The following is a 23,432-nucleotide window of genomic DNA, read 5'->3' as shown; positions in this document are numbered from 1 at the left end:
CTCTGCTCATGACTTAGTTCACATCTTTTCCTTTAAAATCCATGACACTTGCAGCTCTCCTCTCTCCCCTCACTCCCCATCTGTCCATCACATCTCCCTCCTAACCCTTGTAATCTGAAATACTTCTCAGCTCCCTTTCCTTCTAAATTGGCACCTATCCTTGCAGCACCAACCCATCTTGCACTCCTTTTGACCTGTTTGAGACTAGGTCTTTGAGGAGCAATCACCTGCCCATATCTCTGAGCTCTTTAACCTCTCTCTCTGTCCCCACTGGACTCCTCGCTGCCTCCTTCAAATTGTAAACTATCCTACCCCGTTTGCAGAAATCCTCTGCTGACCCAAACGTCCTGGTGTGCTATCGGCTACTTTCCCTCCCTCCCCATTATTGGAAAGGTCCTTGAGTGGGTGGTCTTCAACCAGATCTCAAAGTACCGTGAGAATAATGGATTTGGTGATCCATTTCAATTGGGCTTCTGCAGTGAACCTGCTTTCCTTCTTTCAGGTTCTCTGTTTGTTCTATTTTCTAGCTGTGTTTGTGCTCTTGCTTTCTTGTCTATATTTGAATCTGATTTCGATCATTGTGTTGTCCACTTTGTGCCCTCCTCCTTCTGTGTCGTCCCATCATCCTAGCTTTCTCCCCCCCTTCTGCGTGTCCTCTAGCCTACCCCTCCCACCGTACCCTCCCTTGCCCCTGCCCTCTGCACCCTCTATGGTGCTCTGTCTTTTCTATCTTCTCCAACTGTTTCTCTATCGTCTATCCTATCCTTCTCACTAAGTCTGGTAGGAAGAAGTTCAAGAGGGATATCTTGGTTTCCAACCCAGGCCTCACTATCACTGATACCTGCACCAGTGCTTCCTCCAGACAGATCCTTTCCAACATCCTCTTTGTCGTTCTCCCTCTGCGCGCCTATAGACCCTCCCATCCGTTTCTCCTTTTTCCTCTTCACGCATCAATGGCGACACCCGATGGGAAGCCCTCCTGGCCCCTTTCTCTCTTCCAAGACCATCATTAATGTTTACCTAAATGGCACCGTCTTGGTCCAAGGCACTCGGGCCAACCTCCTCTTTTTTGATACTCTTCCCACGCCATATCAACGTCCTTTCTTCTCTTGCTGCCCCTACTCTCCTATCTTTGGCTCCTCTACCTCCCTCCACCTCAGCCACTTCTCTGGCTGCCCTGCTGCTTCTCTGGGCCATCCTGTTGCCTCTTCCTTCTGCCACCCCTCTGGCACCCACCTCCTCTTCCTTGGCTACCTTGCCATCTCCTCCTTCCTCCTCTGGCCACCCTCAGGCGCCTCCCAACACTTCCTCGGGGCATACCTCTGACCTGTACCCCTCCACAGACGTTTTTCAAAGGTGACAACCGGCTCCACATTGCCACTCTCAACTTTCGCTCAGCTGTCAAACACTCCTGGCATCTGCCGCCTCCTGGAAGAACTCGATCTGGATGTCCTCGGTCTGACCGAGACGTGGTTCACAGCCAGCTCTGTCACGAGCTTTGACACTCTACTTCCTGGTGGCCACAATAGCCTCTCCGCACCCAGAACCAACCATCCTGGTGAGGGTGTAGCCTTGATCTTCCTGGAGTGGATCGCTGCTTCTATCATTCCTATGCAGGACTACTACTTTTGAATGCCTGGTCTGTAGGCTCTCTCATGGCCTTTCTCTCACTGTGGCCACTAACTACTGGCCGCTCGGCCAGGTAGCCACCTTTTTCTGAGTGGGCATATCTCTCCTCATCCCTCCTCGCCTCTACCTCTCAAGTTCTCCTCCTCAGAGACCTCAACATCCACCTGGATTCTTCTTGTCCTTCTGCAGGACTCTTTCGCACCCTCTGAGACTCCCTCTGTCTCTATTCATTCCTCTGGCCCGACCCACTCTGCAGGGCACACCCTGGATGTTCTGATCTCCTCAGAACTCGCTCACCCTCTCTCCTGGAGTGACCACTTTCTCCTTTCCTCCCCTCTCTCTTCTCTCTCTCTTCTCTCTCTCTTCTCTCTCTCTTCTCTTTCTCTCTCTTTCTCTCTTTCTCTCTCTTTCTCTCTTTCTCTCTCTTTCTCTCTCTTTCTCTCTCTTTCTCTCTCTTTCTCTCTCTTTCTCTCTCCTCCTTCTGCACCTTTGGCTGACTCACATATCTGACACTCTTGATGTACTTGCCCCTGTCATGAGAATCCGCTTCAAGCCTAAATCCAAGTGCAACTTTTGGTACGACGCAGACCTCGTCACCCAGAAACGCAAGTGCAGGGTGGCTGAGAGGAAGTGGCAGGCTACTGGCGCACCCTCTGACAAACTGGCCTGCGGCCTGTTCCAACGGCAGTACAGACTCCCTGTCCTCGCCAAGAAGAGAGCACACATCCAAACCTGTGTTTCTGCAGCATCTAACAACTGGGCCAAACTCTTCAAAATCTGCAAGGAGCTGGCCAACCCTGCTGCAGTCTCTACCTCTCCTGTCATTTAGCCAAGCCCTCTGCATGGCCTTGGCCTCATTTCATTACTAAAACTCAGGACATCCTCCCCACCCTCTCTTCCTTCTCCTCCTCCTCCTCCTCCTCTTCCACGCCTGGCCCACCTGTGGCCTCCTTTCCTCCTACCTTCTCTTCCTTTTCCTTGTTCACCCCAGACGATGTTTCTAGACAAGTCCGATCTATGAAAGTCTCGTCAAAACTGGTTCTTCCCTGTTCTTCCAAAACTATCAAGGACCACATCAACACTCATGCTCCGGCCCTGGCTGATTTATACAATCACTCTTTTGCCACCGGAACCTTCCCTCTCCCCCTGAAGCGCTCCCTTGTGCACCCTTCCTCAAGAAGCTCTGAGCCGATCCTTCCTATCTGGCTTACTATTGCCCGATCTCTAACACACCTTTTGTGGGCAAACTCTTGGAAAAACTGGTCATTTCCCAGCTTAACCTTCACACCAAATCTGTTGGTTGTCTCCATGACCATCAGTCTTGCTTCAGAGCGGCCAGAAGCATGGAAACTTGTCTCCTGAACATCTGTGAAGACCTGCTCTCCAACCTTGAATCTAACCTTCCTTCCGTGCTCATTCTCCTTTATCTTTCTTCTACTTTCAACACAGTCAACTATGCCATCCTGCCCAAGCGCCTCTGTGATAACATGGGTATCACTGATGAGGCCCAGACCTGGCTGACCTTCTTTCTCACTGATCGACCCTCTCAGGTCCAAATGGGGTCCTTCCTCTCTTCGATCTCTCTCTACCTGGGGTGTTCCCCAGGGGTCTAACCTCTCTCCCTGGCTGTTCAACCAATGCCTGGCCCAGCTTCGCCCACCGCATAGCTGCTCTCTGCTCCAACTTTCAATGTTATGCAGATGACACTCCTCTCTCTTTCAGACTACCCTCAGCCACCTCTACTCCTTCTCTCATTCCTGACTGTCTGCAATTCAGGAGTGGTGTGCCGCTAATGATCTCTGCCAGTAAAACGGAGATTCTCCTCATCGGATATCTCTTTCTCTCCTTCTCTCTTTCTCTTCTCTTTTCCCCACCCACTCTGGGTCCTCTTCCTTCTCCTACCTGTGAGGCTAAGAACCTGGGGATCATCTTAGGCTCCACCCGCTCCCTCTCTCCTCACATTTCCGATGCCTCTAAGAAGTCAATCTATCAGCTGGACCTCCTCAAAGGTATTCTTCCCATCCTCACTTTCCCCCAGAGGCTCACTGTCTCCAGAGCTCTGGTCCTCTCGCGATTGGACTACTGCAACAGCCTCTTTCCAAATCTTCCTGCCTCTACTCTCCGTCCTCTACAACTTATCCGGAACAGGACTGTTAGGCTTGTCCTTGGCGTCAAGCCCATGGGTCATCTCTCCAGCTCTGAAATCTCTTCATTGGCTCCCAGTGGTGATAAGGATCAAGTTCAAGACCCTCTGCATTATCCATAAGGCTTTCTGGGGCCTGGGTCCGCACTACCTCAAACTCTCTCTTCCTAAGTATCTCCTTTCTCTAGCTCTACACTCTTCCAACTCTCTGAGGGTCAGTCACTTTTCCAAGCAAAGAGTTGGGGGCAGATCTCTTTCTTCGGCTGGGCCTCCCTCTGGAACAGCCTCTCTGTCTCTCAAGCTTGAGCAGAACCATCTTCGGTTTCAGAAGAAACTCAAGCCCTTCCTCTTCGCTTCTGCTTCCTCTCCCCTGCAGATGACTGTCTGTTCCACAAACCTGGTCACCTGACCACCCTCTGAAATTGGGACCAGGTCCCTACCTGTCCAGTTGCACCTCGCACTGCCTCTTGGCCCCCTTAGCACTTGTGGTCTGTATCTGTAACCCTACAGTCCACCCTCTCTGCACTTATTAGCCACTTGCTGGCTGCACCCTGTGATTACCGGCACTTAACCACCCGTTGTCTGCATTCTGTTACCTGCACTTCTCCCTCTGCCTCCCTTTTGCACTTCTCATACCCCCCTCCCGCTTTTGCGCTTGCGCGATCTGTATGACACAAGGCCTAGTAGGATCGATGTTTTGTCCTCCCTTTGTTTCCTTGTCGCGCCTAGAAACACTTGTGTACAGGCGCATTATAAATACATCGTATCATATCACTCTACATGGTCTTCTATTCTCATCTTTGGACCCATCTGCGGCTTTCAACACTGTTGACCACTCCAATCCTCTTCACTCTTGAGACCTTGAGGTTCACAAATCTGCTCTTGCCTAAATAGCCTCCTACTTGGAAAGGTGCTCCATTAAAAATCTCCTAAAACTCAACCTGTTGCTGGTCCCCAAATATCAGTCCTTGTAGTTTTGACCTCGGAAGATTTACATTGTCCTTTGGCTTTTACTATCCTATCATTGCTGAAAACATTCAAATCATTTTCTCCTTTCCCTCCTATCTCAGAATAGATTACCAACTGTCTCAGTGCAATTCAACAGTGTGTGACACTCCACTGCCTCATGTGAACTGTTAAAAAAAGAAGTCTTCTTTCTCCCATCTTCCAACACCATCCTTCCCTTCTCTCTCATATCTTCGTTCCGCCGGACAGTCTTGCTTCCTCGCACAAGGCTCAAAACCATTTGGTCAACTTTGATGGCAACCTCAAACTGCAATCATTCTTTACTACCACCTCCTCTGAGGCTTGTATTAATCTCGTCAACATTGGGGAAAAATGAATTCGTTTCTTACCACTCTGTGAACATTCACATCTCTACCATCCTGCTGAGCAGACTAGACTACTTCTTGTACCTAATCCATTGCCTTCCTCTCCAGTGCCCCCCACCCCATAAGAAGACTGTCCTCGGCTTTGCTACATGCACTCTCTACAACCTACTCCGATCCATCCCCACTTCTACCTAGCAACACCATGATGGTTTGTTGTCCATGCATATTTACCTTTTCAAGTTCCTTCTCCTAGTCTTCAAAGACACACCCCTTATTCTCACATTTGTGCTATTCTTTCTCAGTAATGCCTCTGCTATCCTCAAATGTATCATTGATTGAAATTGGTATCTTGGTTCAAATAAATTCCAACAAATACAAAAGAGGCAGTTGACGGCACAGGGGCAATGAGAACAAACTAAATGAGTTGGTATGAATGAGGTTTAGGGCTGTGTCGGTGTGAGTAAGGCGGGTGTGCTGCTACCAATGTCATTTGTTTAATGATTACTTTTCGTTGCAGAAGGCTGCTGAAGAGTGAGCTTGGATCATTCATCACAGATTATTTCCAGGTACAAACTCCTTAAATGTATGCTTGTGTCAGACATCAAAGTTGTTGAAAGTAAAAAAGCCATATAAAGTTCCTATTTGTCCAGGATGTACGTTTTCTTTTCTTTTTTTCTCATTCCCGTTGCACCTCGATACATGGAGCCAACAGTGGAATTTTCCATGAACTACCACCTAACATACCCACTTAAGGGTTGTGTATCTTGCACTATGCCCCAAATACAGCCCGACTTCTCTAACGGTCCCACCTGCTCCAATATTCATTCACTTGCATCTCCTTGCCACCCTTTTCCATTCTTTGTGCACCCTTAGTGTTTTGTAAATCTCGTTTTTAGAGTTCCTTTGGATGCCCGAGGGTGCAATGTGACTCTCTCAGGACATGAAGTTTTCAATTCAAGGCTTTCCTTTTACAAACCAAACCTTAGTCCAATTGATTCAGACAAGTTGATCCAAGAATTCAACTAACAAAATGCATTAGTTTGCTTAATTAATAAAAGTATTGGCCATCGGGGTCCTGTTTACATGAAGCCATAGGTTTTATCTTAATTTCCAGCCACATTGTGCAGAGTGTTTGTGTGCCATCCTCCTGTCTATCCCAAAAGGATTATGACTCGGATTATTCATTTACATCTAGCAGTCAATATTTTACTATTGTGCCACTTGAGATGCCTTTCAAGTTGGCTCAGGGGTGCCCTCTTCATCTCCCTTTCTTGAGGTCCTGGTAGTTTCCTCCTCGTCCCATCATTGTCCACCTCCTTGATGAGTCACAATGGTCTCAAATGAGGAATTTCCTTCACCTCCTGTCCTCTCTTCTAATTTCTCTGACACTTCTGCCTTCAGGAAACATAAATATTCACACCCCTCAGTCTTGGGTGTGTCTGCTCCTCTCTTACCGCCCTCTGGTTTTCTCTTCAAGCCTACTTCCTGATAGACCGGTTATCCTACTTCCTCCTTAACACACTTTCCCATTTCTGATGTTTCCTTCAACGTTGTCCTGAGCAAACTCTTCCACCTATCCTTTAAGGTCTCCTGCTGAACATACTCGTCTGCCTTGATGTCACCTCAAATCTCCGCTATACGCCTTCCACACCTCTTTCTAGTGCCACCTCCAACCACTGCGCTCTTTCTGATGTTTCTCCTTTCTTTACTCCACCTCCTCCTCGCCTACGTTTCTGAGCTATCTCCAGCTTCCTTCTTGCGCTGTCTTTTGCTTTTGCCTGTCAAATTCTCAAAAGCTCCTCCTCCAAACACCCACACTACTGTCAAAAAGCCTGTGGCTTATATTGTGCCTGGCCCCACCCCAGGGGCCGCCCTGGCTTAAGAGATCAAGTATTTAATCTTATTGTTGTCAGGAGCCGATTGGTTAGCCTAGGATTTTCCATTGATTCCCTGCACCCTTCTTAGCTCTGCACCTCTGCACAAAGCTGCAATAAAAGTCTCTCTTAAGGCTGACTGCCATTTTGTAAATTCACACCGTACAAGCCGGGAGTAGGTCTGCTGCCACCAAGTGCAGTATCCTGTGGTACAAAGTTGCATTATTTACCTGCAAGTAGCAGCGGAGTGAAGGGAGGAGGCGCGGGGGGGGGAGGCTCATGGAGCATGGCTACAGGCACACATCGTTGGAATATTGCAAGTGATACCTCTGCTATAGACCACTTTCATCCTTCCAAGAAGGATTGAAAACACTTTACTCCCACCAGCCATGGCATCACTTGGCCAGGACTTGTGAATGCCCAAAAGAACACCTAGTAGGAGATGCTAGGTCCCGGGGATTTTGCACCGCCCCCATACCTATCATCACATGGCAAGTAGCGGCACCCGATCCCCATGACATCCACTTTCTACCCAAGTCATTCAGGAGACTTCATCAGAGTACAAGAGCACGGTGACATGTTACTATGTTGGCGCTTGTGAAAACAGATGGTACAAAGTGGTTATTTTGCCGCCTCTGAACCCACGCAATTCCTGTCTTTCTGACGGTAGTAAGAACGCACATTGGGCGCCAATCTGCATTGCTCACTGTCGCCCCAGCACAATGATTAAATAGGACTTATCGGAGCACTGGTGCCTTGACATTTGCTCTAGTGTTGCCACTGAAGCAAATGCTGCATGTTTGGTACTTGCACCTGCCCAAAGACACGTGCAAATCCTTTCATTGCACTAGTGCTAAGATTAGCAAAAGTATGGTAAATGCGTTTGCGCTACAATCAACAATGTTTGCCTGCCATAAAAGTTGACCCAGATACAAACTTCTGACAACCCAGTATATTACATCCCTTGTATACTCCCAGTTTGGAAACCAGAGTATTTAAACTTGGATGCCTGTAAGAATTTCCTAGACATCTGGGGAAAAGCGGCACAAAGGGAGGCCACACCATTCAGTGGAAACGTATAGTGAAACTCTTAATAAATGTTTAGATCTGTTGGCAAAAAAGGGTAACTTTGCCAATACAAAAAATCATTTACTCCTGGACAATGACAAGGTGGTGCTGGCAAAGGGAAAGAAAAGGCAAGATTTTAGGGCCCTTGGGTTGCTGGGCTTGCCCACTTCTCACTTTAATGCCTTAAAAAATGCAACCTTGTCCGTATATAAGGGAATAGTTAATCATCTCACAGTGAAAGCACATGAGGCAAATCAAGAAATGTTAAGGGCCTTGGCGGGAAAAGATAACGCAAACCTTTTCTCCCTAATTAGGGGTAAAACAAAGGGTCATGGAACACAGGTGGGATGTTACATTATGGAGCAGACATGGATAGCTTACTTCAGGGAGAAATGTGCGCACCCTGAGGGGGAAATTGATTGTCCAATCCCCTCAACTAGTGTAGGGGACCCGGGGTCATTCCACTGGGAGGAGGATGACATTCTTGGGGCCATAGAACGCGCCAAGGCCTCTAGAGCACCGGGCCCAGGTGGCATTGCACCTATGCACATAATGAATGATCCTCAGGCCTGGGCGGGCCCTCTTTTGACTTTAAGACTATCTACCAAACAAAACCCCTTCCACGTGGCACCAGTCCATAATTATACTTACTCACAAACAATGGGATTGTAACGATCCTAGTAACTTCAGGCCAATAGCTTTGCTGGATTCAACTTGCAAGATCTTTGTCAGACTTTCAGTTAGAGCCATTAAACCTTCCTTTGTGTTATCAGGTGGCGTTCCGCACTAGTATCGGGACCACACTGAATACCACCCTGAACACAGCAGTACTCTTGCACGTCCTGGCAGCAGCAAAAAAAGGGGTTTGGGGTCCGGTGTGCATTGCATCAGTAGATATGTCTAGTGCATTTGGCACTGTGAGCCAAAATACACTCCCGAAGAAACTTCTTGGGTGAAACATCCCTCTAAAAACAATACAACGTTTGGCACTGTTACTCACTGATACAGTGCTGAGGGTAACGTTGACTGGGGACATGCCGTCTCTGGCCCAGTTACTACTTTTGAGGGTCTCGGCATGGTTTTGTCATGGCCCCTACCCTCTTCAGCGTATACATGGCGGATTTGAGCACAGTGTGGGAGAATGGTGTTGCCTTTCCTGTGAAAGTCGGTAGTATGATGTTAAACTGGCTAGCATATGCTGCTGATATTATCCTATTTGATAAGGCACCAATAGGACTCAGCAGAAAGCTGACTCTTTTCCATCAATACGCAGTTACTAACATCCTGAAGGTAAACGGGAGTGAAAAATCATTTTTTGGCCCAAAAGGTGTTTGAAGCGTTTCACCTGCAAGGTGGGCTTACATCCCCTGGAACGAGTACAGTCCATAAGATACCTGGCTTTAGCCTGGCCAATAGATATTCCAGGAAAGCCTGGAAAACATTCTTGAAGGGAGGGTTCACTCCATGGCTTGCGCAAATGAAGAGTGCACTCTCAGTTGTGCCTTTATTCCGTTCGTCCCTTGTTAGATTCTACCTGCTGAAGGTTGAGCCGACCATTCTGTATGGGTTAGCTATTGTGCCATTTGACATGGGGCCATGCCTTCACACATTGCAGTGTCCGTTATGGTAGAACAACCCTGGGTTTGGCTAATTCTTTACCAAACGTGGTACTAATGCATGAGACGGGATTGGCTTCTCTAGCAGGACGAGCTGTGCGGAGGGAACTGTCCTAAACCCTGCAAATAACTCACTTTACCAAAACTTTGGGGATAAGTCTGCCCTGCAGTCGGCAAACTCTATTAACCACTAGAGGGAAAAAATGCACCCAATCTTGCACTTAATAGGTTCCTCGATTGAGGAACTGAAGATCACGCCCAACTTGGTGAAGAAAAAGTTATTCGAGGAAGACTGGTGTGAATCTTGTGATTTGTTGGCTACGTATTCCCTCTACGTAGAGTATGCAAAATTCACGAGAAACAGAGGGGAATGCCTACAATACATGCGTTTACTCCCCTCTCCAAAAGTATGTGGGGTGTATATGTGCTTCCGCCTGAACCAACTGCTGACTCTTGAGCGGAGGAGCAAATGGGACAGCTCCATTACTAATATCAACTGTAGACTATGCAGGAACAACTCAGTAAAAGAAACATTAAAGCATCTCGTTCTGAGTTGCACAGCAATGGGGGAGGCAAGGTCGTGTTACTTGGGCTCATTTGAGTCTTCCGAAATGCTCTGGGTTAGACTAATGTGGGGCTATGGGGAGGGATTCTTTCTCTCCCTTTATGCATTGCTGTGTCTTATTATCATACATTTCTGACTGAAAAGGAGTTCCTTTCAACAAACGAGAAATGGGGTCAGACAGGAAATTGTTTCTTTTTGTAAATAACTGTAATAATTTTTTTTAATGTAAGGACTGGAACGGTTTGAAATTGTTAACTTCCCTTTGTAACAGTTTCTTTGAACTATTTCTATCTGTTTTTCTTCTTTTTTATTTTATTTTTTTACTGTTTTGTGAATAGCTTATTTTAATAGTGTGAAACACAATAAAAAAATAAAAAAACGTAATTTCATAGGGTGACAGTTCATGTAAACTCATAGTTTGCTGTATACTCAAGTTTGCACAAAGTCAGGATATTCCATGTTGGACTGTAACATGTATTCCCAGTTTATCCACCTCCAAAGTTTAGTAAGTTTGCCCATCCCCAGTATATTTCCAATTTGAATATCTACATTTTTAGTTTGACAATCCAAAAGAAGTTCCCATTTTTATTTTAAACAGTGCATGCTCAATTGGCCAACCCCAGTACATTCTCAGGTTATGCAATCCCATTACACTCTATTATATTCAGCAGGTGCTAATTCCAATGTGACTACATTGTTAACCACGCTATTGTATTCTTAGTTTGGCAATTGTAACATTCATATTTTTTCTACTTGGGTAAGTTTAAAATTTTCCAAACTTAGCTTATCAGCAATTTGACAATAGCATTTGCACATTTTACATTTGCCACATTTCCAGTATACATATGTGAGGAATGGCCATCTGGCAAGGGTGTGAAAGCCCAGGCGTGTTTTTATTTTGTATTTATAAAATGATGCAGGTAATTCCATCTCTGAAAGGGAAATCTGCTGATCAGATTCCCCTTTCATAAGCTCCATGCCATAAGCATAGCATGTACTTGTTCCTTGCTGCATCAGTATGCTGATTCGCAGAGACTGCTCTACCAGTGGCACAGAGCAGGTTCAGAGGTCACAGGTACCCTCATGATAGCTGCAGTGACAGCCAAGTTTCTGCTATGAAGGGGCTGCATTTGAGATATGCACCCCAGTTCCACAAATTGTATAACTGAGGATCCTGTCCTGGTGGCACAGTTAACTGTAAATATCAGCCACACCCGAGTTAGGGTATGGTGGCCAGCATCTCTCCTAGTTATCCCAGCCACCTTAAATGTATATCACACATGTCAGCCCTGTGGCCCCAGTTCTGCTGTTAAAGGGTTATGTACATTCATTCCAGACAAGGCTCTCCTGCCCACTGGCAGGACTGTATCATTGGAGGTTGGGGGGGTTCCTGTGTAAGGGCAGGTAACACCCTCCCCAGAGATATATGATAGGTTATTTACAACTCGCTTAATACCCAGAGGTTTCTGAGCACGGACCCAGGGATCGAACCTGTGGTGCTCCGTGTCGTCTTGCTTCCAAGGCAAGCACGTTGCCTCTGAGCTATCCTCCTGTTTCAAGAGGTCCACTGCACAGGAAGCTGGTCTGGGAACAGGAATCAAAGGGCACACCCATTCGTTAAGGGCTAGGTCTCCCACCATTGTGCTGCATTTCTAAAGGCCTTTGATTCTTTTGAGAAGGGAAGGGGGCTTGGTTAGTGTAGCCAGGAAGAGCTCTGTACAGTTTGGGAAAGATTCTGCCATTTTGTCTCTGACGCTTTGTCCTTCCTGTTCCCTCCACTACCTGTAGCACAAAGCACTTTGGGTATGATGTCAGAAGGGCAAAGTCGACTTCGTTCCACAGCAGGGATTGGACCCCTAAAGCAGGCTAGCTTTAGTCCAATCACCTGAGGGCTTTCACCTTTAAAAGAAGAGATCTTGCACCACTTCTTTGAGTCATCCTTTGGACTCCAATCCTGAAAGATTTCGTTGGACCCTGCTGGAAGAGCAGTCCTTTCCAGAGTCCTCCAGTTGTGAGGTAAAGTCTGGTGTTCCAAGATAGAGGTGAGCTCTGTCCCCTAACCATCACCAGGGACTACTGGGGGCACGCTATGCTGCTGGACTAAGACTAAATGTCTGCCAGCCACCCTGATGCCTGGGACCTCACGGTGTTGCAGGACCCCTGATGGTGTGTGCCAGCCTCCCCCATGTGTGGGAGTCAGAGAAAGGAGTAACCTTAGTCCTTGAGACCATGGAGTGGGACTCGCAGCACCTGGGAGCCAGAACAGCCGAGATCCCTGCTTCAAACTTTGACAGGCTGAGAGCCGTGATTCAAGCATAATCAACCCCCAGTGAGCTATCGGGACACATCAGCGCTGCCTTTGGCATTCATTTTTCTGTAAACCAGCATTTGCCTGTTCAACTCCGCGTTTGCTGAAGCTCGAACCAACAAAGTACTGCTGCCTTGAATTTCTCGGGTCACCGTTTGACACACCTCCGTCATCATCGTTGCTCCTGTAAGTCGATCGACCTGACCCTGGTGTCTCCCGAACACACACCTCTGAGCCTCCGAATCAACTTGCCTACGCACCCTGGTACCAGCTCACTGCTATCAAACCTCGACCGCTGACCGAACCTGGTGCCTGCCTGATCTGCACAGCATGAGTAGACACTTCGAGATCACAGCCACCTTCCTTTTGACCATGATTTAAAGCCAGCTTGCTGCTAGACCACCCTGATTGCCACATCTTAAAACTGAAGAGAACCCACAATGGATGCCCTGGTCCATCTTTGGGCCTAGAGACTGGATGTGTTATTTTAATCCCCTTTTGCAAGAACAAAGCCTTTGAGAATTGTGGTCTTAACACCCTGTCTCATTACCCAGAGTGCTGCATCTTTTCTATCTTTGCATATGCTGTGTTCTTTCTGCAGGGATTGGTTTTTATAGTGTTTTCAAGATGGTTTTTATACTACATGGTGTGTGTGATTGAAGTGTATTTTTTGATGGAACCTTGATTGGACATTCCTTTTATTTTGGACTGTTAAACTACGCTATTTTGGTTGCTTGTGAACCATATTCACACCCCTCTAGAGAGTATTGACCTCTCTCTGCCACGTTACCACAAAAAGCAAAGTAGACATATCTCTTGACTGTGCCTACTTCATCTTTGATTTGAATTGGCTCTTGGCTTATAGAAGTATGAGGCCTGAGTGGGTGTATACTTCTCCTTGTACTCCTGCAGAGCAGACGTCAGTTTGTAAAAACATAATGCATTGTACATTGCATTGAGTTTTAACGGACTCCCATTCTACTGAACTGTGTTCATGGTACACAAGCCCAGAATATTCTCACTTTGTATGATTACAGCATATGCCCAACCATGCCATCTTCCATGGTACTCACAATTTGACAAATCCAGTGCACTACCAGTTTTCATAATCCGATTATACTCTGTTTGATAATCCCTTTATGTATTGTGGCAAACCAGAAGTAAGAATAACATAAGAGGACATGTTCTTGACCTTTTATTGTATTCAAATAAGAAGAAAATAATTCACTTGCCCTACTGCTCCCTTCCTAACAACTAAAAATTAAGGTGCTTGTCAGGATGGCCAATAATAAAAAATCTGTCCTTCGTCCTAACTTTTCCAACTAACTGGCCCTACCACTATATGAAAAACAAAACAAAAACGAAAGACAGTGCCTCCTGCTGACCCCACTCTCCTGTAGATAATCTTCAAAATCAAATGTTGCTCCCAGGACACGGCTCTCCTGGGACACCTCAGTCCTTGTGCAGGCTATTCACAGGTACTCCAACCACTGAGCTTCTCTTGTCTATCTCTGGCAGGGTTTGTGTTTTTCTCCTGTTGGAAATGTTCAATATGGCTCTCTTGTCCTTCAGTGTTCTTAGCCATCTCCTTATCACTCTGGAGACTTTGTTCCTTTCTCAGGTTGTTCACAGGCTCACTAGCCAGGGAATGACTTGGGTTTGGACTGCTCTACAGTGTTCAACTGCCTACCTCCTTTCTTCCTGTGTGACCCATGTATGTTTTCTCTCACGGTGTTTCCGCCAGGGAGTGTCGGCATTTCTGGTATTGGTGGTGTTCCTCACCACCTGTTGCGTGCTTGCCTTCTGTCGTGACTGCCTTTTCAGGGTCTCGCTAGTGCTTGTGGCTCTCTCTCCAACTGCAACTCTTGGTACAGGAGCAGAATAGCTTTTGCCCCTGGCGTTCCTGGGTTCTGCAAGGTTTTGCAGGCTCCGGGCCCACCACGTCCTTTGTGTGGTCCTGCCATCAGGCTGCCTTTGTGCTGTGTTCCAGCAGAAGCATCTGCTATGAGTGTCTCCTACTCTGCCATTCGGATTTGCATTACAGAATCTCCTCCAATTTTGGATTGCAGGGTTTTTATAGGAGTCTCTGTAACGAGATACAGCGTTGCATTGATTACAGAATGTCCGGCTTAAGGAGGGGTCAGCATGAATGTCCTATGCAGAAAAGGGCTGTATCATTTTAACAACCTCTCTTCACCCCTATGTAAACTGGGACTACAGGTTTTAAGGGAGACCTTATTCCAATGCAGGATCTCTTCTCCCATAAGGGGCAGCCACTCCCAGTGAGGTCCCGCTTGCCCAAACCTCTAGGGGAGGGTCTTGCGGAGTGGGCTCACATCCCTAGCCTAAATGGGGTTGGCTCTCATTTTAGGAGTGGGGACAAATTCCCTGGATTCCTCACAGTATTAAATGTTTCAAAATGCTGGTTTACTGTTTCACTGACCTAGTCTACTCCAGTTGACACCCCAATATGGTTCAAATTTCCTTTTACCATTTTAAAAGGTACCATTGGGATGAACAATATATTATTTTCATCTTGTAAATGGCAATCTCAACATGTACTAGTATGAATATGTAAACAAACTCCAGTCTTGTGTAGAAAGTGCTGTATACTGGGAGAAAATAAAATCATTGTCGTTTTTTTGTTGTTGTTGATGTTTTGGGATGATATGACTGGCCTCTGCAATATTTTTGCGGTTTATGCACTTCCAGTTTGACAATGTCAGAATACTCTTGGGCTGTCCAATCTAAATTTATTCTGAGGGTTATCCTTGGTTTAACAACCCCAGTATGAATCCACTTTGACTATTCAAGGGCATTCCTAGTTTTTCAATCCAAATATAGTACCCGTTCATATAGTCTATTGCCAGTTTCATTTTGCAAAAGTTTTATCAGTTTTCAGAGTGCCCTGGCCCGGCATACTTAAATACTCACAGTAGCAGTTTAATCCCAGTTTACTCAATTGGAGTATATATCCAATGTTTAAACCCACTGTATTACCAGTTTGTCGAACCACTGTAAATTCACTTTGGCAATCCCAGGTTTGACAACACAGGTAAATTTCCAGTTTTCATGTTTCCCCTGATAATGTCTGTATAATCCGAGTTTGACCAAAAGCAAATATTCTCCATTTCACAACACATATGTACTTCCAAATTGGAAAACCCAGGATTGTCCAAATGTTCATAATCCTGCTATTTAACAAATTCTATAATCCACTAAACGCACAGTTTACAAATTTGCAGTTTGGCTATTTCTGTATGCTCCCAGTGTGACCAACAAAGTATCTTCCCAGTTTGACAGCACCTTTTTTTATATTTCCAGTTAAAACAATTCCAATATATTTTGGGTTTTCCAATCCCAGGCAACTTTGTTTGCCCAATCCTTTTATGCCCTGTGATTTCAAATTTCAATATAAGCCCAGTTTCTACAATATTTTACATCCAAGTCAATGGTAGGTTTATTACAAGGTAACCATATCCCACTCAAATGAATACAAACAAAATGATCAACACACTACAAAACCTACATTAAATGTTCCTCTAATTCAAGTATGATAATAAAATGAATTGCAAAAAATGTAAAGCTATAAAAAAAAGTCATTGTTTGCTGAAAACATCTACTTGAAACCTTTCTTTGCAAAGATGTTAGACCATGCTTTTCAAATGCAATGAGCTCCCCAAAGGGCCAGTGTTTATCTGACTGGTGGCACAGGTGTAATGCAGATTCACTTGGTCACATGTTCTAAGTCAAACAGAAAATAAGAACATGTTTTGTATCTTGTCTTATGTCATTGCAAAACCCACAAGAAACTTTATTTTCACCCCATTTGCCATTAAAACTGCTAGTGCAAAAATGTCTAATCTCATGTTCAGGTACAATACATTGGCTATAAATACTGCCAAGTTGTTCAAATAGGATTCAAAAGCTGTACATGGATCTCTAACCATGTGCAGGTACAGTAGTCCGTCCTTCCATCCCATTGAAAATTCCCAAGATAAATCCCATTCCTCACATACAGAAGTCAAAGATTTCTAGATGGGCATCTGTAAACTTTCACAAATATGCCACCATGCCCTTGGATTCATATCCAGAGCCTGTTGTCGAATATATTTCACCAGTGGGAGGGCTTTAGCTCCTCGGGTAGCTAGAACATCTTCCAAAGCCATGAGCAACACTAAGTAAGGAAGGGGTATTCCTTAATGTTAACCAAAGCCTTAGTGGTGATCTCATACATTATACCTTTAAAACCTAACTCCAAGAGATTGGGGCCATTTGGACTACTTTGCGGAAGTCTTAACAGAGATGTAATAACCGCGTATTCATTATTGTCTAGTATATTCCAGTTTACAGAATTCCAGTTTAATTCGTTTTCACAAGGCCAATATATTCCTAGCTTTGCTACCACACCATGCTCCCAGTTTGAGGTTGTAGGGGAATTGTGTTGTTGGGGGAGGGGTAGAGTGGTATGAAAACGGAAGGCGTGTGTAACCCTCACTAAATTAAAGTCGAAAAGGTTATTTTTGTTTAATTAGGAAAATGTAGATCTGGAAGTTGGAGGGTCTGCAGCATAGATCCATTGTGAACACTGCAAAAGTGCAATCTTGGAGTAGGCCTGAATTGTCAAACTAGGAGAATACTAGGGTCGGATGAACTGTGACTATACTGTGACTCAAATTGGAAATATAATGCGCCTGATTCATGGAATTATCTGCGCGTAAAATGCAGATTTGTGCGCCATTCTGCCTGAAAATCCCCATACCTCAAACGGGGATTATCGGGCAGAATGGCTCAAATCTGCATTTTACGCGCAGATAATTCGTGAATCAGGCTGAATGTCATTGTGCAACCTGGAACTATAAAATTGGGAACATAAAGACATCGCTGGTCCTAGAGTTTACTGTGACTGAACAGACTGTAAATATGTGTTTTGCAAGTTGGCAATCTAGTGGATTGTGCAAACTGGATTAATTTCATTTCCATAACATGGATGGGTACTGAACTGTGAAATGATAATCATACCAGATGGTGTTAACTGTACACCAGGTTGTCAAAATGGGAGCGTACAGGAATCTAGGCACTGGGATCTCCAAAATGGGAGTATTCTGATACGGTGTAAACTGGCAATATACTAGTATTTTGTTAATCAGGTTTCTGCCCAGATGCCTGGCTGCATGTATACTGGTATTTTAAAAACTGTTCTAGCAGTATAGTTTCACTTCACCATCACTCGATTCCAATATGCTCCTCATGCAAATCAAAGAATATGTCCAAAGTTGGAATATACTGGGTGTGCACACACTGATATCGACAACCTCTGACATATTGTGGTTGTGCAAGCTGGAGTATACTGATATTCTATAGACTGGGAGTGTACAAGTTATTCTATGTAAGGAAGGCTCGGACACAGTGGTGACATTCTTTGGGTTATAAACTTTAATTCAATGATAAAAGGTTGGAAAACAGCCTCTCTGGCCTTGGCACTAAGAGGAGTTTCCTTCCCTCAAAATAATCTAGTGAAGTCAGGATGTCAACTGAAACATCATTCAAGGTAGTGTCCAGAAACCTACCTCTCCTACCTCTGACCCTAACACTAATGACAGAAAACTAAAGTACAGGGATATACTCTTCTAAAATTATGGTTAAAGTTCTTCACCAACCGAAAGTTGACCTTGGCCCCATGGGAAAGGTCTCCGCCTTAGGGGTGAAGGGACGACATCCTCAGATTTGTCACATCAAACTGAATAGACTTTTATATTGGACAAACAAGGAAGGAAACACTAGGTGTGAGCGTTGATGCACAAACTGAGAATATACTGGAATTGTAAATCTTGGAATGATACAAAATGAGTGGCTACAGTGCAAAATGTGAAAATGCTCGGATTGTCAAACTGGTAATGTACACCGGTCAGAAACCTGGGTTCCCAGTCTGGATGTATGGGCAGCCAAAGTATCCTCACCAGCAACCACCTAGAAACCTATCTGAATCTAGGAGTCTGCCTGCACACATCAACATCAATCGGGATTCATTTCTGCCTCGCCCTTTCCTCCCAATAGCCGTCTGCTCGACTTCCTCTTCCGTAACCATGTGCCAAAAGGCTGGCAAAATGGCAGATGTGCTGTAGAAGATCAATGTACGTTAACCGCATGGTCCCGAGCAGAGCTTCCCAAAGCCTTCTACTTGCAATCTAAGTAGATTAATATTGTGACGCTTCCGCAATAAAGGTGCATGTGCTATTAGCGTGCATGCTGGATCTATGGGTGCATCAATAGATTTTACTGTCAAATTGGCATGCACTCCTTGATCAGGATATTGCCAATATGTGTTCCCACTCAAATGGGTTGCACGCAGCCACTGGGCAAATCGTCATTTTGTGCCAGAAGTATCTTGGGCATATTGACCACAGGCTAGGATTTTCTTTTTAACTGAGCCCTTGCAGTTGTCAATGAGACTTTGCTGGAACAATGTGGTACGTGGCAATGTGTGCTCTCAAAACCAATGCCCGCGACAGCAGTCTTTAACGCCTCTCCATTTCTTACCTACATTACTCGCTTATGTCCGAAGAAAGGAACCATTTGCCACTGATGATTGATTTTTCGAAGATACTTTTTATAAATCTCCCTAAAGTTTGTCGAGTGCAGCAATTGATCACGTGTGTGCGCTTTGGCAAAGGACGTGATAGAAGAAGAATCTGGATGGGGCCCATCAAAATGTGATCAGATCTCCCCCACCGCGCCGATCCCTGGGTCAAGATATTTTTTCATGGTGATCTAATCGAGACCTGTCAGCAGATTGTGAGCAGGTGTCATTCAGAAGCGTCAGTCAAATTAAGACTTTGGCTTGATCGGTTTTACAAGTTCACTTCCCCAGTGACCTGGCCTTGCATACATTAAAATCCTTGTATCAAACTATGATTTTTGTTTTTTTTAAAAAGTAATTACCGATTAGTCTGTTTTTGATACTTTAGTCATGAGCACCTGCCAGGCCTCCTAGTCTCAACCTATGTTTTGCCACAGTGAGTGGGTAGAAATGTATTTTGTGGAAGTGAAAACACATCAGTAGAAGAGAGAAACATTAATTGCAATAATCACACTTGAGAATCGGTAGTAAAATAGAGTATGGCATGTAAAGTGGTATTGTATAGTGTAACTTCTGCCGTTTCCAAGGCCTCTTGGTGCTATGTCCTGTAAGGGAGGCGGTGAGAAAGTTATTGCGATAATACAAGGAGCGATAATAATAATATTCCTTATTTGTTGAAGGTTGCATACTGGAAGAACCCATGTTCGTGTGATTTGTACATTTCTAGGTGAGTTGTGGCTGCTTGGGGTATGTGTATACAGAAGGTGTTACGAATAGAGTTAAAAAATGTGGGGCGCTATTTAGCTCCTGCTTCTATCTGTGATGATCGGCATGCCGGGAGGGGGCTGGGCCCGGCAAGGCCGATGGAAACGGGAGTGCAGGCATGCGATAACGACACTGACACGCTCTGTGTGGTCTAGGAGCGGGAACTGCGTTTACTTGCATCACATGGACATCACATCCCTTTCCAACTTTAGGCAAAACAGCACAAACAACTGGGTAATAGAACAATGGGTTTTTCTCTCTTTCCAGTGGCACCCTCCCGTGACTTGGTGCTCATCAGTTCGGGACAGTCACTCTTGCTTTCGGGTGTAGATGCCATTCAAGACATACCCCTGAAGCTGGGTGGACGGTATCAACCGCTTCCGGAGTGAATAGTGTTCTCCTTGTTCTTGTTGCAGGGTGAGGGGTCGGGGTGGACTGTGGTCTTTGTCACCTGGTGGTGCGTGTTTTCTGCTGACCAGAGGCGGGCCTCTGTGGGGGTCCTGGGTTTCTTTGGACTCCTCCCACAGGGTTGGTGGGGTTTGCTGGAAGTGTGACACATTTTGGGTCACTGTCTCTAGCCCCCTCGTGGCAGTGCCTAGTCCGTGTTTGCGGTGTGTGATGGTCCAGGGGCGAGACTTGTCCCTTTTTTGTGCTCCGTTTCTCACAAGGGCTGTATCCCCTACTTAGATGCCACTTGGCGTGGCGCGTCTGGTCCGGTCTTCTCTGGTGTTGTGTTCCTGTCTTTGGCGTTCTACTTTCTCCAGGTCTATTGCTGGGGGCCTCCATGAGTGATGTAGGGGCAGTCCTGTTTGAATTGCGACCCCAAACATTAGGGCTGCCGGGCGGACTTGAGTTGCTGAGTGAGTGGTCTGTTGGTATGACCGGAGAAACCTTTAAAGTTCTGGCAGCCATGGTCATCCCTTGTCTTTTTGAGATTTTCACCGATTTGTTGATGGACGCCATAAATCTTTCAGCATCGCCATTGGCCTGGGGCCAGTATGGGGTGATATGGTGGTGCCGGATCCCAAAACTGTCAATAAATCATTTTAATTCTTTACTGGTGAACGGAGGGCCATTGTCACTTTTTATTGAGGCAGGTATGCCGTGTATTGCAAACGTCTTCTCTAGCGCGGTGGTGACTGATGCCGCATCCGTTGAGGCAACTGGCTCGACCTCTGGGTATCTGGTGTACTCGTCGATGGCTACTAGAAGGTACGTTTCATTGGCGGTGGTAAAAATTTCAATGCTTACGGCTTCCTAGCGGCGCTCTCTTCTTGGGGGGCAGGCCATAGGTTCAGGGGGGCCTGGCTGACGTGTTTCTAGGGAGGCTGTGCAGGTTACGACCAGTGTCACTACCTTCTGCTGTATTTGTGGCATCCATACACGCGATTTGAGGAACGCTTGGGTCTTTACGATCCCTTGGTGGCCTTCGTGTGCTAGTTTGACTGCCCTCTCGTGGAGAGTGGTGGGCAGCACTATGCAATGGCCCTTGAGGATGAGTCCTTTGAGTGATATGGACAGCTTGTGGCGAATGCCAAATAGGGCTTGTATCATCTCTTGAGCTTGGGGCGTCTCTGGGCGACTGCTGTGAGGATTGTTTTCCATTCGCCGGGTAGGATTGCATTTCTTGTCACTGGAGGCAGGGGTCTTTGTTTGTCTCCTCCATGATTTCATTGATCTTCATGGCTCGTGGCTTGGTGAAGGTTATGACCTGACAGACATGCTCTTCCATCTCTTTGGCTGCCTCTTGTTCCGTGGCAGTGGCGTGTCGGGGTTGCCGCGACAAAGTCTGCATGGTTGTCGGCTCCAGCCCGGTACTGTACCTCAAAGACGAATTGTTACAGTTTGAGCATCCAGCGCTAAATCCTGGCTGGTGGGTGTGGTGCTGAGCCTTTGAATATGGGTACTAGCAGCTTGTGGCCTGTTAACACTTTCATTGGGTGCCCCAAGGTGTACACATGGACGTGATTGCATCCCCATATGATGGCTAGTGCCTCCTTTTCAATATGTACGTAGTTCCGCTCAGTCAGCGTGAGTGCCCAGCTCGCAAATGCGATGGGGATGATGGTTCCATCCTTGTCTGTTTGGGTGAGTACAGCTCCAAGCTCTAGTGGGCTGGCGTCCACCAGTAGCTCCGTCGTGCACTTCGTGTCAAAGAACACCATGGTGGCATCACTGGATAGCAAGTCTTTTATTCTCTGGAAAGGTTTTTCTTGGGCCTCCCCCCGACCCCTATTCCCAGGTCAACCTCATCTTTGTGAGTTCTCTCAGGGTGGTGGCGATGGTGGCCTGGTCGGGAATGAGTCGCCTGCAGTATGTCGCCATACCGAGGAAACTCTTGACTTCTGTGACTGTGGTTGGGGCTTGTGCATTTTTAATATCCTCCACTTTACGAAATATGGAAAGTGCTCCAAGACCTGCCAGGAATCACGAATGTCAGTGCTGACATCCTGGTCTACGGCAAGAGCGAAAAAGAACACAACGACCGGCTAGCAGCCACCCTACAGCGACTAGAAGCGCCAGGCCTAACATTACACAAGGAAAAGTGTGAATTCGGAAGTACACACTGAGCTTTTTCGGCTGCGTCTTCAATGAAAAAGGAGTGTCACCAGGTCTTGGAGCACTTTCTGTATTTCGTGCTGGAAAACTTCAGCGGCTGACGATATGCAGAAGTTAAGGTGGCGGTGTCTCCTCAGCCCCAGGTGGCTTGAAAATGTTGTGATATAGCGTGACTCCTTCACCAGGCGAATTTGATGGTAGCCTGTTCGTAGGTCTAACTTGCTAAAGATGGTGGCGCCTGTCTGGTCCACGATCAATTCGTCAATTGTGGGTGTTATGTGCCTTTCTCTCCCTAATGCTGCATTCAGCAGGCGCATGTCGATGCATATGCACACTGCTTGGGGCTGCTTGGGCTTTGCTGTCACCACCATGGGTGAAACCCAGGGGGTGGTGCCAGTGGTCTTCTCTATGTATGATCCGTAGGTCTTCCAACTTGCTTAGTTCCGCTTCATCCGCTGTCCTCATGTGGAAGAAGACTCTCCGGTGTCATACTGCCCGTGCCTCTATCATTGGGTCAATGTGGAGCTTCACGGATCTCTCTTTTAGGCATCCAATGCCGTCAAAAAGCTTCCAGTGTTTTGTCAGCAGGTGGTCTATTTCTTTGGACTGGATTGCAAAGTTGAACTGTATGAGCTTTAGTCGCTCTGGCGTGGGGCAACTTAGCAGGGTCTTCCTGCATCCACAACATAGATGCAAGTTTTGCAGCTCTTCCCGTGGTGTGTGAGAACAGTTTTGAAGTAACCCACAACCGGTAGGGGCTTTTTGCAGCCATATGCGTATAGTAGCACAGGTGTTTGTCGTAGGGGGGGTCTTGGCTCAAGCTTGTCACACTTGTTGGTGGGCATGACCTTTACTGTGGCCCCTGTGTTGATCATCATCCTCACGGGGGTGTCTCCCACTGCTACGGTGCAGCTGTGATCTGTTATCGCTGGTGTTTTTCCTGTGTGTTGGTTTGACAGCTGATATTGTGTACTTTCTCCCTTCGTGGGTTGCA

At 46.2% G+C, this 23,432-nt stretch overlaps 1 protein-coding gene across 4 annotated transcripts in view; it reads left to right on the top strand.

The window, feature by feature from the left end:
• The window catches only part of PRR5L (proline rich 5 like), a 344,445-nt gene that overhangs the window by 192,274 nt on the left and 128,739 nt on the right, over window positions 1–23,432 (top strand). For all 4 annotated transcript variants that reach the window (XM_069623352.1, XM_069623350.1, XM_069623353.1 and 1 more), the window contains one exon: window positions 5,621–5,669. In XM_069623352.1, the coding sequence (XP_069479453.1) occupies window positions 5,621–5,669 (49 nt within the window). The remainder of the gene's footprint in view (window positions 1–5,620; window positions 5,670–23,432) is intronic.

Source organism: Ambystoma mexicanum, chromosome 11 (assembly GCF_040938575.1).
Source record: "Ambystoma mexicanum isolate Mex_15411 chromosome 11, UKY_AmexF1_1, whole genome shotgun sequence".
Taxonomy (NCBI): Eukaryota; Metazoa; Chordata; class Amphibia; order Caudata; family Ambystomatidae; genus Ambystoma; species Ambystoma mexicanum.
This window is presented reverse-complemented; position numbering and strand designations above follow the sequence as displayed.